Raw genomic sequence first — 18,123 nt, forward strand, 5'->3', positions numbered from 1 at the left:
ATACTTCGTGTATCGCAAAGACTGAAGATTTTATGGGAATCGACAAAGGAGTTCGGTGACGGAATCCATGTTGTAACCCTTTCCTTCATATAACGAGATAGTTCAGTGAGCTTCTTGCAGCGGCAGTAGTATACAGCGGCAGTAGTATACTAGTAGCAGCAGCAGCAGCAGCAGCAGCAACAGCTGCAGCAGCAACAGCAACTCACACGAGTGATCAGGAAAGGCACAGCCCGCCTACGTGAGGTGGCGGTGCATGTGCTCGAGCTCCACATGTTAAGCCACATCTATCTTCAAATGTACCCCGATGGAACACTGGCAGGTTTGATGTGAAAGTGGTAAGGGCCTGGTGCAGGGGTGAAAATGTAGTATTATATATGGTTGTCCGTAAATGGCGTCCTTCCGCTTCACAGCGTCCTTCATCCTGTTCTGCTGCCGCTGATTGATTGTAGGTTCTCTTGATTGTAGGTTCCCTTCTAGACGCTCCCATCATTCATCACATATATCATAATCACCCTATGCTGCTGACGGGCCTGCATTAGTAAGAAGACCCAATATATATTAATGTTCTCGGATCCAGCACACATATTATGTTCTGACGTGGACTATAATAATAAGTACGCCACCAAACCCAAAACTGGTTCTCCGGCAATTGAAGCCGTCAATGTTGGCCCCGCATGGAGAGGTTTGGAATTGTACACTCGGGGAAAGACGTGGTCATGGATGTGGTCATGCGGGGGGTTTCCTGTCATAGATCTGGTCATGTTGCCTCATGACCACTCATGAGGCCTCATGACCGGTCATGTTACCGGTCATGAGGCAGAGTCATGGTCATGACAGTTGTCATGCTCCTTGTGAAGCATGACGGATCATGAATTGCCACTTATATATGTAAATTCAGTCATGTTCCCAATGGTCATATGCTGGCTATGTGTTCATGTTTTGTTCCTTTCTAAAAAGTGACAATTATATGTACTCAATCCCCTTCCTTAAACCCTGTTATAAATTTGAAAGACATATGCTACACACTTAAGCCATCTACTTGAGGTTTTACTAGCAAAGAATCTCTCATGCTGTGTTCAAGCTAGACATTTCGAACCACCAGCTCGCACTGTCAGCATTGTTCTTCACAACTCCTGTCTGTATGTACAGGACAGGCTAAATCGAATTAGCCTGTAATAGTAATAACAGAATTCTGTTATGACTTATTCAGAAGCATGCAAGTACCAATTGAGTTCACCATCTTTCAATAAGTAGTTAACATCACACTTCCAGAGTCTCAGACTGATAGGCTCTTAGGGTCACACACAGTGCCCCATGCTCCCAGGCTCTAATTCACCCAGCCCCCAGGCTCCAAGTAACACACGCTCCTTGGCCCAGGCCCCCAAGCTCACAGTCACTAACAGTCTTCGTCCCCCAGTAACACAGGCTCCTAAGCACCCAGGCTCTCTATTAGGCTATCAGTAACACAGGCTCACAGGCCCCAAAGCTGTCAGGTCGCTGCATGCCTACTTTTCTTTTTCTTTTGGTGGTGGTTGCTGTCTTAGGGTTTCTTACATTCACAAGCATCTCTGCCAGCAATTTCACCTCTCCTGAACATGGAATGCAAGTCCCCCAGTCTGCCAGTTCTCCAGTCTCCCTATCTCCTAGCCTCCCAGTGTCCCAGGCTCCCAACCTCACAAGCTCTTAGGCACCCAGTCTCCCAGGATCCCAGCCAATCTTCCAGGCTCTGAGTCACCCAGGATCCCATCCTAACAACCTTCCAGTCTCCATGGCTCCAAACCTCCCAGCCTCAGCCTCAAATGCCACCAGGCTCCCAGTCTATCAGGCTCCTATGCACCCAGTCTCCCAGTCTCCCAGTCTCTCAGTCACACAGGCTCCTAGGCTCCCAGTCTCCCAGTCCGCCAGTCTGCCAGTGTCCCAGTCTCCAAGAACTCCAATACTCCCAGTCTTCCAGTCCCTCAGTCTCCTTATCTCCTAGCCTCCCAGTGTCCAAAAACCCTAAGGCTCCCAACCTCACAAGCTCCTTGGCACCCAGTCTCCCAGTCTCCCAGTCTCCCAGTGTCCCAGTGTCCCAGCCTCCCAGTGTCCCAGCCTCCCAGTCTCTCAGTCTCCCAGTCTCCCAGTCCGCCAGTCTGCCAGTGTCCCAGTCTCCAAGAACTCCAATACTCACAGTCTTCCAGTCCCTCAGTCTCCCTATCTCCTAGCCTCCCAGTGTCCAAAAACCCTAAGGCTCCCAAAGCTGTCAGGCTCCCAGTAACACAGGCTCCCTGGCATTCAGGCTCCATAGATTCTAGAGGCAAGGCTCCCAATCTCTCAGGTCTTCAGGCTTCTAGGCTCCCCCCCAGGCTCCTAGGCTTCCCATGCTGACAGGCTCCCAGGCCGATGCATAGCTATAGTGACCCAGATAATCAGTGGTCACTGGTACTGTAGTAACGTGTAAAGTACATTTTGCCCTTGAGCATTCCCTGTGGGGCAGCAACAATCACTTTTCCATCAATCAACTCAAGAGGGACAGCATAGAGGGGCCACCTCCAAATGCCACTTGCAGGCTTCCTGCCCAGGGCTCGATCCATGTCCACTTCTACCATAGCAGGATTGACGAATGAACCCTTGAATAGGTCGACTATCGCCAAAGTCAGCATGGTGGTTGATCCACGGGGGCTAGATCGGGGCATTGCTGGCAGGTTGGTGAAGTACTTGACCATGCCAATATATGGCACAACCTGATCATTTAGCCCCCGCCAAGCCAAAAGCACCCAATATGATAACCTTGCTGAAGGTCGCTTGTATAATGTACTGAAGAAAATGTCTCCGTTCCACTCGGCTCTGCTGGCCACGGTGGCAATTTGACCTTCAATGGTGGCATCTTCTGCTGATGGGTCCACAAGTGGCATAAGAGCCTCCCAGCAGATATTGTAAGGAGGCCTGCCGCAAGTCCATGACCGCACAGACTCCAAAGCATGTGCCTGGTCCTTGACAAGGCGTTCAAAGGCAACTTTGACCTCCTGTGCTAACAAGGGGTCCTTCTGCAGTGGGACAGAACTGCCTATCAAGTCAGTATGTTCATCAAGTGCAGACTGGGATTTGCACTTGGGATGCAGGGGATCAGCCTGGCGAAAAAACATGAAGAGCTGCTGCATTGACCTCAGTTGGACACCAGAAGCATCTGCCCCTTCTTTTACATTGCGCTGAGCACGCCTGATGCACTCCACTACAGCGAAGTGCTTGTCTGGGAAGCGACTGACACCCCTGCCCGTGGCTGACTTGGCAGCCTGCATCTGCCTTTCCACCACGAAATCGGCATCTGCTGCTGCAGAGCCACGGGCCATCTCCTGGTCGAACAGCCTGTTTTGGCACAGCAGCGGTTAAAGGCAAGTAGCAAAACAAAGACATGTAAAACTAGACAAATGTCATGCTGAAAGGCCTACATCATGCTCAGTGAATAGTATGCATGTGCACCAAGTGAGGGGATATGTTAACTATATTGGGCCATGTACATGTTGGGCTAGCATAATATCTTTCCCAAAGCACGGCTACTGGAATTCTTACCGGCAGACACAGGTATGTAGATTGATGGTGAACATGTAATCCGGAAAGCCCAGCTGCTCAATAGTGGCGGCATACTGAAACAAATTTGCCCAGCCTGCACATGCTGTCTTCTGGAAGGCAGCTACAGAACCGTCACCATTCTCATCAGCCACAAAGGGCCTGAAATAATGCTGTACAGTTGCTGTTAGCAGCTTCCAGCACTCTGAAAGTGTTGGTGGCAGGGCTTGCATGAACACATAAGGTGCAATTGCCTCAGTGAAGTGAAGATAGTCCTCCATTCTCCATGTACCCCTGTGGGTTGGCAACAGCTTGATGTCTTAAGATTCAAACACCTTAGAATCCTAACAGACTTGTACATGTTGTGCAGCACCACAATACTGGATCAGAATTATAACACCAGACAAAGAGTACTCAAGGGAGCCAATCCCACAAGAACGGCATAGCTGCTGCATATATGCCAGCCCAATCCTCACCGGTCATTGATGACACAGGTGTACTTCCGTCCAAAATCAGAGGTGAGGTAAATGTGCTTTGCACGGCTGCGGATGGTCCGGCGTTCCTCAGCAGCAACAATAGGAAGCTGGTCATTGCTGGTGGTTGACCGGAAGATGAATGCAAGGAAATTTTCGACCACACCATAAAGCAATGCATGGCCAATGGGGACAACGAATAGGTCCTGCAGGCTGACATACTGCAACTTGGCAAAGGGTACGGACTTCCAGCACCCATGCTCATTTGATGCACGCTCATATGCCGTGGCACTCAATGTGGGGTTAGGGAGGCAGTGAGCATGGAAATGGTTGTCCATGCTGACCCCTCGAGCCCGCTGCATGCTGTCAGTGAGCCCCAAGCAAGGGTCCCCGACCTGGACTGGTACGCCGTTAAATCTGTATGCATGTCACAGTAAAGGGGACCATGAACTTGTAGGAATGTGCACAGGGATGGTCACATTCTCACAGTTGCACCAAGCTTAAGTGTGCCCAATATGAAGCCCCAGCAGGCAAATGTTTTACAAACTCCTTTGATTCAAGCACCAAGGTGACATTAGGTGTAACACAGCAAAGGCGTAACCCGGGATGCTCAGATTGGCATTTGCGTCGTTACATTGCCCCCCACTTAGCAATGGACGTCCTCGACCGACCCGATGTTTGTTACAGAAATCGTGTGGTCCCGTCTCGATACCATTGCAACACAGCAAAGGCATAACCTGGGATGTTCAGCTTGGCAATTGCGTCGTTACATTAGGGCATTCAGGCTACAGGCCTCCAGATATCTAATGACCCATTTTGCATGACACCCACTCACCTGCTGTGTGTCACCCCTTTGGCATATCCCTTGAAACGAGCTGTGCTACTCTCTGGTGCAGTGGCACCCTCGAATGTACACCAGGGGCAGGCCCCATGTATGGAGTTGTGGCCCCTGTAGCATCCAAGGTCGGTCCTTGCTGGCCCATCCGCCATTACAGAACCAAGGAAGGCATGGTGGGAGATCGTGTTGCAGATGAGGGAGCCATCTGGTCCATAGTACACCTCATCGACTGTCATGGGAATTCTAGACAGCCTGTCCAGGTCATCGATCACCCTACTGAGATGAGGTCCAAGATTGCTTGGCTTTTTGGGGCCAGGGATGATACCAATAACTGCACAGTTCCAGTTCTTGCTCTTATTTTCTTCCTTTATGTCCGCACAGCGGATAAACATGATGCCCATGGAATACTTGGCGCTCTTGTATGGCTGTACCCAATCAACACCAATGTCGTAAAATGAGTTGTGTGGGCTGTATACAGCATCACCAAGCTTGTCTGGCCTGGACAGGTGTGTCTTCAAGTAGGTGCCTGGAAAGCAAGGGAGACAAGTCAGCTGAGGTTGTATGACATAAGGACATGTGAGTAATAGGTTGTAGGGATGGGCACCTATGTGTTGTACCCACCTTCCCACCAGGAGCCACCTGCATCTGGGCCAATGCGCCTGAACTTTCCACGCTCACTGCACCACTGCTTGTCAGAAAACAGCTCCCGAATTGCATCCTCAACACCGAAGTAAACAGTGTACGGTGTTGGCTCTATTTTAGGATCTCCTGGAGAGGAGCACAATAAGATAACAAGTGCCGGGATTGGGGTTGTGTTAAACCCTTTCATCCAGTTGATAAGCACAAAACAACTAACTTTCCACAAAAACAACTTCGACTGCATTCATAATGTGGGAGTACTATATTTATTACCCATCTGACATACAATAAATCATACAGTATCCAAAACCAGCTTACCCAGTCATGTGAACCCTCGAGGGTGAGCTCACCTCCAGCATCCTGACACAAGGTGCGGACTTGCTCACAGTTCGGGCACTTCGTGAGCCGAGCACCCTCCACCTCTTTGGTGCTGAAGATGTGGCCCCGGCACTGCTTGCTGTCACAGATGAAATATTGATGGGTGGTCCAAGCACTAACCTCAGTCAGTTTTTTCAGCATGTACAGGGTTGGTACACTAAAATTGTAGTGGCCTAACGGGCAAGTATATTTCATACAGCTGAGCCAGAACTCAAGCTCTGCACGCCCAGGAGTTGTTAGCTCCATCTGCTGTAGAATGGTGTAGAGTTGCTGCCGTAGGGTCACTGGGTGAGTATAGACAGGCACACCGTTGAGGCTGATCACGTACAGTGGGCTGTCCAGATGCTGCAGGTACCATTGGGCAGAGCCAGGCTTCTTATATGGCAATCCGCAGCCACATACACAGAGAATGCCACCCGCCGTGTTTGCTTGGGGCACCTCTGGTGGTAACTGTGGGGTTGTTCACATAGGAAATGCAAACACAAGTTGTGGTAGCCGGGCAGATGGTCACCGAATGAAAGTAACCTGAAGGTGGCTATCCTAGATCAAGTTACAAATTACATAGCAGTCCCAGTTAAGCCCATCATGTCACCCCAGAATTCTACCTGGTTGGCTGGCTCAGTGTTATATGGGAGGTCCTCTTCAAGCAGATTCCAGAGGATGTCTGACTCCGTGCCTGCAACATACCAGTATAAACCGTTGATGTATGTGACATCACTTCAAAATGGGGGGATCAAACACGTCCGGTAAATAGAAGTTCCCATGGTATCAATCCCCTATCAGACATGGCAGTACTAACACTAGATGCATCACCCTGCAGCTGCATGAGCTGAGGCAGGTCAAGCAGCATGTGGTACGCACCAAGCTATCAGTCATACGAAAACTGGAGCATTGCCTAGAGCATGGGAGAAAGAGTGGATATGCTACAGATGGAGTATGCTAGCGAATACACTAGCTTACCTTCCGCCAAATCATCCATGTTAGCTGCAGCTGTTGCATTCTCACCCACAGGGGTATGGTCGGGTATAATGTCTTGCATGTCTGGGTCTGTGAGGAGTGTGGGGTAAATACCGATTATATTTATTGGCATGTCAGTGTGGGTGGTTGAACATGGATTTGTTAATGCAGGGCCTGTGCAAGTGCACCAAAAATAGGCATTGAGCAAAATAGTGTTTGTTCAGTGGGCATCAGGGCTCGTTGAGAGATGTTTATGTACCCCACGCACCAGGCCCAAGATTGATGGCACCATCCACACCAAAATCCTCCTCCCAAACACCCATCATGTAGTCATTGGCCATGGCAGTGTAGTCATCCATGGCATTGCCAGTGGCAGGTGAGGTAGTTGTAGCGACTGCAAGCACATAGGAGGCACCACAACCTTAAAAGTGGATCCTTTCATGGCATCTTCATTGGGGTGTATCCATGAATGTTGCATAACTTGTGATTTACCTGCTGCATCAGTCATGTGTACAATATTGTCTAGCTCGACCCCGTTACACTGGTCAGAAGCTTCTGCTGTCAGCACTTCACCTACAAGACATGTGACAATACACAGAACAAGTGCCAGGTACATGTCATTGTATCCATGTTTGATGATATGTGCATGTCTCTCTGTACCTTCCATGTCAGCAGATGATGAGGACTGCTGGGCGCCATCAGGATCACTTAGTGTGCTTTGGTGCCTCATGATAGGCCCAGGTTGAGAGCCAAGAACCATGACTGGGCCAGCAGGCAGGTCCTCAACTGTTCCAGAAAAGAAGGGTGCAGGTCGCCTTGCTGGAGGAAGTGGTTGGCGGAAAGGCCTCCGGCCCACTGTGATGCCTGGAGCATGTATAGGCAGTCCTGTGTGCTGCACTGTTCCCACAAAGGTAGCACTAGGGAATCGATGGTGCCCTGCTTGCAGTTGCACAAGATGTCTTCCATCCGTCTTGTTCATAGCTGGTTCGGCTGGTGTTGCATTGTATTCAGGCACATCTTCATGCCCCTGATCCATGGAGGGATGTATGGTTGCATCATGTCCTTTTACAAGGGGTACCTCCATACTCCACCCCCTGTCTTTGCACTGGTGCCGATATGCATGTGACCGACTACCAAACCAGTTGGCACATTTGGTGCAGTGAAAAGGCAGGTAGGAGTGCGGAGCTACATCCGGTCTGTAGATGATCTTTCGTCGTTCGGATGCCGCCTCCAGCGCATTCATAGACATGGCGAACTGGCTAATGTGACCAGTAAGAATGATCACAATGTGTAAGAATACCAGAACAGTTACGTTTGCATCAATTGTCGAGCGTCTACTGCTTCTACACAAGCAAGCATTTGGTCCCGCCATGACCAAAGAGCATCCTATTCTCTTGAATCCTCTCGGGTCCTGGCCAGGATTTAAATGATGCAATCAACAAAGTTTGGTATCCACGAAACAACTTCTCAAATTTGAATTTGCAGCCTTGTGAACTATATACCAGTTCTGTACACAAGTCGCCTGGAAGTAGTACGGCAGTCTTTAACAAGGCGGCTAAATCACGCCCTCATGTTTTAAAACAACATAAAGCCCCGTAATGCTAATTTTGTAAGAATCAAGATCACCGAGGAAACGTTTTAGACATGGAAGCAACTGGACTTCCCATTTTCGAATATACCGCCAAAGAAGTTAAGCGACTCTATGCAGTTCATAAACAGTCAGGAAAAGATTTGAACTTTATGCTATTTAGCCTAGCCCGAGTAATCTCGAACCTTAACAGCGGCTCAGTAGTCCAATTTGAGGGGTGGTCTTCTGTTGCAGCCGGACTAGGCAGCTCACCTTCAACAATTCTTAGCCTGAATTTCTGCAAGGATGGCGAGGTAAGGCTTGCAACATGCATATTGCACTCGGCACATCGAGATTTAAACCTGTTGCTATTGTCCCGTTGCAGAGCGCAACACTTGCAAACCTACTAGGAATAACTTCTACCAATGACCAGATAAGTAAACGATTTCACCGGGGTGCGTTGGCATGGGCAAAGGAGCAGCTGGCCCACATCACCGACTACAACGATAAGGTGGCAGAAGTGCGGGCACGAATCTTGTTGACCTGGCCGAAAAAGGAACAAATTGGTGAAGCCATTACTGGGCAAAAGCTCTTCGGAGGTCGAGTCCTGCCAAGGTTTCACTGGGAGCAGGTGGCATATATTGACCTACTTGAGGTCCGTCAATCCTAATGCCAATAGTAACAATTGTTATTGACACCGACAGTTTTGTGACCAGGAACTCCTTGGTGTCCCAAAGAGACTGGATGGCGACATCGACCTGCTTACATGGACTGGCGGGTTGTGTACCATGCCAGGGGTCCCTGTGTGCAACACGGCTTTGTCTGAGCATGCTGCTTCAAGCTTCGCGCTTCACCTCCATGCCGCCAGTGTCATCACGTCACAGGCAGCCAGTGCAGCTGACAGGACCATGACAACAGTGGGTTTCCTGCTCCAGGGCTGGGCAGGGAGCTATATGTATGGGCACCTTTGCAAACAGAATGTGTATGTCGCAGGGGAATGAAGAAGCTTTGAAGGCTGGCGAGGAGGTGGCAACCTCCACAGGAGCTGAGGTATGTACTCATCTGGCACAAATGGATTAGGGGGGGTCATTGGATGGCAGCATCAACCATGTTGGAGCACCGTTTCATATAGGGTAGGGGTGGTGTGATGATGGTGGACAGAGCTCTGCGGCAATAAAATCTAGATATCTTGCTTTGAACTGTAGGCAGGGCCTGGAGGCCCATCCACACTTTGACAACTTCAACTGCGAGTGTTACCACTGCCCTGTCACCAGCCTGTGGCCTTCCATCCTTCCCCCACCCATCACACACACACAGTCTTCTCTCCTGTCATCATCCACCCAGGGAGGTCACACTGCCGTGGTGGACCCGGTGAAGCATGGCGACACTGGTGATGCTGGCGAGTATGGGGTGTCCGAGGATGGTGCAGAGGTCTCTGGTGCTGGCCAGAGCAATGGGCTTGCCCCTTCGGAAGCAGGCGAACAGGTAGGATTATGCATAATCCTACATGTGGGTGAGATCATCAAGCAAGTGCACTTGAGAACGCCCCCTGCATGCCATCCCCAGTCTAAGCTTGCTAACCCTCAAGCTGCTCCTGTTGAGTATCGTGCGGTCCCCCTGACCCCTGTCTGTCCCCTGTTGCTGCTCCTGCAGTCAGAGGAGCCGGTTCCTCCAGGCTTTGGTGTGTGCAACGAGACCAGGAAGAGAAAGCGGGCCCCAAACATGACCCGGCTGGTGGCAGACACTGAGGAGGAGCAGCAACAGGAGACGGACAGGGGACACGATTATACAGATGATGCCGCTCCACAGTATCCGTGCACGGCAGGACAGCAGGTGGGTCGGTCCATGTGAGGGAGGGTGTACCACAGAGTGCGCAACAGGTACACTGTGTGACACTCCACAGGAGCAGCATGATGGGGTTCAGTGCAAGTCTGCTTCCTGCTGCCATGACTGCCCATCGACCAACCTGGCAAACCCGTCGTGCCTCCTGTGCATCACTCCATGCGATGTGGCCTGCAGGAGGGGGGCGCCTCCGCTACTGTGCAGCTGCCACTGCCATTGCCTCAGGACACCCGTGGTGGTGAGGCGACTGCTTTGCCGTCCCCGTCGGCTGCAGGACCAGCAGCCATGCCCAGCCCATGGTGTCCGCACATGGTAGGATGGCAGGTGGGCGGAGCCTGAGGGGTGGGGGTCAGTCCACATGAGGGAGGGTGTACCACAGTGTGCAACAGATGCACCGCATGACACTCCACGGGAGCAGCATGATGGGGTGAAGTGTGTCGGCTGGGGATGGCATGCAGGGGGGCGTCCTCAGGTGCACTTGCTTGCTGTGTTTGGCACCCCGGTGTGCCATGACTTTGGTGCAAGTCTGCTTCCCGCTGCCAAGACTGCCCATCGACCAACCTGGCAAACCCATTGTGCCTCCTGTGCATCACTCCATGCGATGTGGCCTGCAGGAGGGGGGCGCCTCTGCTACTGTGCAGCTGCCACTGCCATTGCCTCAGGACACCCGTGGTGGTGAGGCGACTGCTTTGCCGTCCCCGTCGGCTGCAGGACCAGCAGCCATGCCCAGCCCATGGTGTCCGCACATGGTAGGATGGCAGGTGGGCGGAGCCTGAGGGGTGGGGGTCAGTCCACATGAGGGAGGGTGTACCACAGTGTGCAACAGATGCACCGCATGACACTCCACGGGAGCAGCATGATGGGGTGAAGTGTGTCGGCTGGGGATGGCATGCAGGGGGGCGTCCTCAGGTGCACTTGCTTGCTGTGTTTGGCACCCCGGTGTGCCATGACTTTGGTGCAAGTCTGCTTCCCGCTGCCAAGACTGCCCATCGACCAACCTGGCAAACCCATTGTGCCTCCTGTGCATCACTCCATGCGATGTGGCCTGCAGGAGGGGGGCGCCTCTGCTACTGTGCAGCTGCCACTGCCATTGCCTGAGGACACCCGTGGTGGTGAGGCGGCTGCTTTGCCATCCCCATCAGCTGCAGGACCAGCAGCCATGCCCAGCCCATGGTGTCTGCACACAGTAGGACGGCAGGTGGGGGAGCCTGAGGGGCAGGGGTCAGTCCACACGAGGGAGGATGAGGAGGTGCTGCTAGACCTGCTTGTCCGTCGCATGGCAGGGACTGTGGCATCATATCGTGAGGCTCGTCACCAACGCAAGGCCACCAAGGCCCGGATCAAAAAGCCAGCAGTTTCGGATTCAGACATTGAATCGGAAAAGGAACCGGAGGACTGCCTGGAACTTATGATTGAAGGATTCCTGACTCAATGGGATGAGGTCCTGCTCATGCTTAACAAGGAAGGTTTGGCAATCGTAAATGACACCCACCTGGCTAGCTTAATCACACCAGATGCTCTAGGGAATGCCACGGAGCTGGTGGCAGGTGATGAGGCAGTGCCAATCTTTCAGCGTGGGGACATTTCCTCGCGCCAGGGAGGCCTTCCTGGACTTACAAATGAGGGCAGGCTCCGCCTCAGCTATGGAACCAGACGGCGGATGATGGTCCAGCTTGATGATGTCCAACCAGGGCCAAGCCTGTCAACCATAGTGTCATATGTGGAGGACAGTATTCATAAGCTGGTCGAGGGGATCCCCGACTTGCAACTGGCCAACCATGGTGTAATCATCGGCAACAACCCTGGTGGCATTGGGGTTGAACCTGTTCGTCGGCAGACGATGCATGTGGATGTCAAGCCCTCTGGCAGTCAGATGTCATTTGTTGCCATAGTACCATTGGAGAAGGACTTCGAGTTATGGGTGAGTCCAGGGAGTCACCATACAGTCCAGGCATTTGCTGCTCGGGCTGAGCCAGCTGCTGCAGCTGCAGCTGCAGTGGCTGATGTGGTGGCTGAGAGTACCAGCGGATCAGGTGTCTCATTGCATAACACTTTGACCCTGCCAGATGAGACTGTGCTTAGGTTCGTACGCCATCTCCCGAAGCACCCAGTGCTGAGGCTGCAGGGACAGCCCGGACAGGTCATCTTCTTGCACGGGAACACTGTACATGCTGGGGCAGCTGGCAAGGCTGGCACCTGGAGCCCCCGCCTGCATTGGTACATACAGGGAGGGGAGCTGGAAAATGAGACACACACCCTGGCCTACATTCACAAGCAGCTCCGCCAGCAATTTCACCTCTCCTGAACATGGAATGCATTCCCCACTGTTGCTGGAACATGATGATGAGTAGTAGAATGAGGAGGCTAAGACAAATAATACAGATGACATGATGAGGATTAGCAGAAGGATTAGGCAGTCTCAGTTCACTAGTTTCCAGTCTGTCACTCATGTATGGGTCGTGTAATGCTTTGTTTCGTTGTGACTGTATAGTAAGTGTCCTCTTTGGTGGTGTGTGTTGCCTTGCAAACAGGTGTAGCTTGACTGCATGATAAGTGTTCTTCTATTTAGTGGTGGGTGTTGTCTTACAGACAGTTGTGGCTTGGCTGCATGGCTAATTTTCTTTTTCTTTGGTGCTGGGTGCTGTCTTAGGGTTTCTTACATTCACAAGCATCTCTGCCAGCAATTTCACCTCTCCTGAACATGGAATGCAAGTCCCCCAGTCTGCCAGTCCCCCAGTCTCCCTATCTCCTAGCCTCCCAGTGTCCCATGCTCCCAACCTCACAAGCTCCTTGGCACCTTGGATCCCAGCCAAACAGCCTACCAGGCCCTCAATCTTCCAGGCTCTGAGTCACCCAGGCTCCCATCCTAACTGCCTTCCAGCCCACCAGGCTCCAAACTGCCAAGCAAGTAAAGATCTTTGCAGTCATGTTGTAGATGGCTTCAGCCAGCTGGGTGGCGGCCACAAAGCATACGCCTGGTTGGACACTCTCAACATCATGCCAACGAATGTCTGCATACCTGCAAACATGACAGGACAGATCTCACTTGCTGCACATGCTCATGTCACTTTCCTCGCACATTACAGCCACACAGCACCACCACTCCAACAACAACAGGATGCCAGAATGCAGGGGCAGAGGAACATACGCCTGTATGGAGGCGCTGGCTCGCCACCTGCACCACGCACACCTGGTCAACCCAGCACTAACAGATGGGGTGCACAGCCTGTACAAGGCTGCTGGCCCATCAAGGCGCATGCCAGGCACATCCCATGCGCACACCCTCCCTGCCCAGCCTACTTCTGACACATTACAGCCACACAGCGCAACCCCTCCAGCAACAACAGGATGCCAGAATGCAGGGGCAGAGGAACATACGCCTGTATGGAGGCGCTGGCTCGCCACCTGCACCACGCACACCTGGTCAACCCAGCACTAACAGATAGGGTGCACAGCCTGTACAAGGCTGCTGGCCCATCAAGGCGCATGCCAGACACATCCCATGCGCACACCCTCCCTGCCCAGCCTACTTCTGACACATTACAGCCACACAGCACCACCACTCCAACAACAACAGGATGCCAGAATGCAGGGGCAGAGGAACATACGCCTGTATGGAGGCGCTGGCTCGCCACCTGCACCACGCACACCTGGTCAACCCAGCACTACCAGATGGGGTGCACAGCCTGTACAAGGCTGCTGGCCCATCAAGGCGCATGCCAGGCACATCCCATGCGCACACCCTCCCTGCCCAGCCTACTTCTGACTTCGTTTGAACGTCACCATGGCCGCAGTCAGGGGATGGCAAAACAGGGGGGAAAAGGGGAAAACGTGGTGGGGCGGAATGGTTAGGAGGGCGTGTTTAAGGGCATGACGGGGGGCCCCCAGCAACCTAGGCGACGCATTCATTCGAATGTCATCATGGCTGCAGTCCGGGGATGGCAAAACGAGGGGGGAAAGGGGGAAAACGTGGCGGAGCGGAATGGTTAGGAGGGCGTGTTTAATGGCATGACGGGGGGCCCCACAACCTAGGCGACGCATTCGTTCGAACGTCATCTTGGCCGCAGTCCGGGGATGGCAAAACGAGGGGGGAAAGGGGGAAAACACGGCGGGGCGGAATGGTTAGGAGGGCGTGTTGAAGGGCATGACGGGGGCCCCCTGCAACCTAGGCGACGCATTTGTTTGAACGTCACCATGGCCGCAGTCCGGGGATGGCAAAACGAGGGGGGAAAAGGGGAAAACGTGGTGGGGCGGAATGGTTAGGAGGGCGTGTTGAAGGGCATGAGGGGGGGCCCCAGCAACCTAGGCGACGCATTCATTCGAACGTCATCATGGCTGCAGTCCGGGGATGGCAAAACAATGGGGGAAAGGGGGAAATGTGGCGGGGCGGAATGGTTAGGAGGGCGTGTTTAAGGGCATGACGGGGGGCCCCAGCAACCTAGGCGACGCATTTGTTTGAACGTCACCTTGGCCGCAGTCCGGGGATGGCAAAACGAGGGGGGAAAGGGGGAAAACGTGGCGGGGCGGAATGGTTAGGAGGGCGTGTTTAAGGGCATGACGGGGGCCCCCAGCAACCTAGGCGACGCATTCGTTCGAACGTCATCATGGCCGCAGTCCGGGGATGGCAAAACGAGGGGGGAAAGGGGGAAAACGTGGTGGGGCGGAATGGTTAGGAGGGCGTGTTTAAGGGCATGACGGGGGGCCCCAGCAACCTAGGCGACGCATTCGTTCGAACGTCATCATGGCTGCAGTCCGGGGATGGCAAAACGAGGGGGGAAAGGGGGAAAACACGGCGGGGCGGAATGGTTAGGAGGGCGTGTTGAAGGGCATGACGGGGGCCCCCTGCAACCTAGGCGACGCATTCGTTCGAACGTCACCATGGCCGCAGTCCGGGGATGGCAAAACGAGGGGGGAAAGGGGGAAAACGCGGCGGGGCGGAATGGTTAGGAGGGCGTGTTGAAGGGCATGACGGGGGGGCCCCGCAACCTAGGCGATGCATTCGTTCGAACGTCACCATGGCCGCAGTCCGGGGATGGCAAAACAGCATCCCAGGCTCCCATCACCATCCCCGCCATCACCAATGCCACCATCACCAAAACTGAACGCTACCAAAAATACCACAGCATTTCCACCATCATCCATCCCACGGCATGATGTGGAGTGATGGCGGAAATCATTGATTTGGCACTGAAATGCTGCATCGACCAGAAAGCAGCTCCAATACGGACTGATATAAGATTGAGCCATTACTCAGTACCATATGTGAAGGAACAGGCGCCTGTGGGAGGGATCAATGGTTCTGCAAAGCCGACATCAGATGTCTGAGAGGCAACGGACACCACACGTATGAACACAAATCCATTATACTCATGGAATTGCATAAATTTTAAGATCGAATCGTGACAGTAAAAGATGCCCTTGCGCTTGCATGTGTGAATCCTGGATCCATCAGTGCAAGTTGTACCTGTCATGGAGCTGCAAATTGGAAAGGCATTACAGTATCTGGCACTTAACTGTGCCAAATACATGTAATTCATACTTAATATACTTATACTCTTTGACAAAACAGACGACAGCCAAAGTCATCAACTTTCCTTTGACCGCGAGCTTGCTCAGAATGTCGGCGGTGCAGCATTCCCCACTCCTTATCAGACGGGCCAATGTCACGTTGAAGCCTGTCGGTTACCTCCAGCAAATTGCAGCCCAGCGGACCCTGATAATGAACTCGGTCCTCACCTCCAATGGCGACGAAGTATCGAAGGCCCTTGCTGGTGCCCTGACAGAGGATTGTCTTCTGCAACATGTCATATTCTATGACACATTCGGTATGAAGGAGCTTCCCACAGGAACAGGTGTGTTCGTTGACCTGCCGTCAACAATGGCATTTAAATGTGGTTCCCAGCCAGCAGCCGACTTCAATATGCTTAGCCCTTTCTAACTGAAATGCACTGAATTTTCTTTTCTTTTTTTGCCAAGATGGCTGGTCTTCTCTGCCCAGTGGCAGTGTGGACCAGCTGCAGCAGTACCTTACGAGCGTGGTGACAGGTGTCAGTGATCCAAATGTGATAACAGTCCTTTGCCAGTTCCGAGGACACAAGTCGTCTGAGGTGGCCAGTGGAACCACACTGATGGACTTCAACTTTATCGCCTACTATGGGTACCCACGTGACCCGACCGCCATGAAGAGGTGTGACACTGGCCATCTGGATGCAAAACATGGACTGTTTGGTACTTGACATGTTGCTTGCATCACGGTTCATTTTTTTCAGGACTCCCCTTTCCTTGGCAGCTACTCCAATCACTCCTATGGGTGGCAGTGCAGTTGAGGAGGTCCACATTACTGAGGACATGCCTTCATCAGCCACAGCCATGAAGACCAAGTCTGGCCAGAAATCTCGCTGTGCAGCATCCAGGGCGAAGGCCAGCCTGCCGGGTCTGGTCTCGCATCAGTCAGGAGCAGGCTTTAATGCCAAGGAGGATGTGCCTGATTTTGAGACTGCCAGCACCATCTTCCGGAGCAGCTATAATCTTCGGGAGCGTGCAGGTATGCCCTTTTGCAATTCTGATGCTGTAAACCTGCGAGTGCTGTCTTACAGTGTAACATTACCTCCTGCACTGCAGCTGCGATGAAGTTTATGCCACACAGCAGTAAGACAGGCTTTCCAATCCCATCTAGAGGTGATGATGGTGATGGTGTCTCCCAGGCAATAATGAAGCTAGCAGTCCGTGCAGCAGCAGGTGTGTGACATTGCCCACTGGTGTTTGAATCAGTCCATAGAACCAACATTACATATCACTGCCACACTCCATCCTGCAGGCCAGACTGCATTGCAGCTCGTTGCACAACAGCCAGCTGCCCCTGAGCCGGCCACAGTGGCCCCACTCTTTGACTTCGACAAATACAGCAAGTATTCCACTGGCTTGGCTGCAAACGGGGTGGCCATCAAGAACTACCGTGAGGAGATGCATGCCTCAGAGGTAGCGGTGAAGAAAGCAGCGGGATGCAAGAAGGTCAAGGGGTTGGTGGCGCTGTTCTCCCTCCCAGCTTCACCGGCTGAAATTGCTCGTGACATGGCCAGGTTTGTATCCAGTTGTACATTTCTTTAAAGCTGCTGTTGTGGCCCTTAAAAGCATAAGCATGACAACCTGGGAATTGTCTTGTTCATTCTTCCCTTGGAACCCCACAGCTTCCCAGGAGAGAGAAGTGCAAACTTAAAATCAAGCAAGAAGAGCAAGGATGACATACTTGCCGAGGGACGCAAGCAGCGGGATGCCTGGGACCGGGATTTTGTTGCAGAGGTTAATAAAGTCATGGAGGAAGTTGTCCAACACAACTTCAATGAGAGGTTCTGCCGGGTAAGGCCCCTAACAGCAGCACAACGTGCCACTACACACTCATGAAGCACTGACTTGCTTGCAGGCCACAATCAAGGCATCGAACCTGCCTCTGTCCATCAAGGCACCACTGTACATCGGCTTCTGCACAGAGTGGAAGGATGCCATTGAGTTTGTGTACTGCCACACAAACTGTAAGTGTGGCATTTATTGTAGCTGCAGTTGCATGCTTGGAAACCACACATAACTGCACAACTCCTTGTATAACATGCAGATGTGCTGTCCAAGTCTGCATTGGAGTACTGGGGGATCAGCCAGGAGTGCCTGGAAAAGAAGAAGCGGGCAATCATGGCATCGACCATCCCAGTGGCATTTGCGAATGCCAAGGCAGCTGTAAGTACATTCTTGCTGTTAGATAGGTTCCCAAAAGAATTATGATGATTGTTGGTAACAGTTCACCCAGGAGAGACAAACTATTAATCCAACATACTATATGAAGTCTGCCCATATGCTGCATTTGCAGGGATCCTGCCAGACCCCTGCCACGG

General features: G+C 52.5%; 2 protein-coding genes across 2 annotated transcripts; both read right to left on the reverse strand.

The window, feature by feature from the left end:
- Positions 1-1,651: 1,651 nt before the first annotated feature.
- VOLCADRAFT_37158 (uncharacterized protein) lies at positions 1,652-2,162 on the reverse strand (the record flags this gene model as incomplete). Its single annotated transcript, XM_002947395.1, has 2 exons — positions 1,652-1,788; positions 2,018-2,162. Coding segments are annotated over 2 exons (282 nt in total), but the record flags the coding sequence as incomplete, so codon positions are not given.
- A 246-nt stretch (positions 2,163-2,408) lies between these two features.
- Positions 2,409-7,339, reverse strand: VOLCADRAFT_87564 (uncharacterized protein; the record flags this gene model as incomplete). The annotated part of the gene is made up of 10 exons (XM_002947396.1): positions 2,409-3,345; positions 3,550-3,840; positions 4,023-4,088; positions 4,855-5,383; positions 5,479-5,625; positions 5,847-6,324; positions 6,480-6,550; positions 6,835-6,921; positions 7,100-7,225; positions 7,324-7,339. The coding sequence occupies 10 exons, from the start codon at positions 7,337-7,339 to the stop codon at positions 2,409-2,411; spliced, it is 2,748 nt and encodes a 915-aa protein (XP_002947442.1).
- Between the last annotated feature and the right edge of the window lie 10,784 nt (positions 7,340-18,123).

Source organism: Volvox carteri (assembly GCF_000143455.1).
Source record: "Volvox carteri f. nagariensis unplaced genomic scaffold VOLCAscaffold_6, whole genome shotgun sequence".
NCBI classification, from domain to species: Eukaryota; Viridiplantae; Chlorophyta; class Chlorophyceae; order Chlamydomonadales; family Volvocaceae; genus Volvox; species Volvox carteri.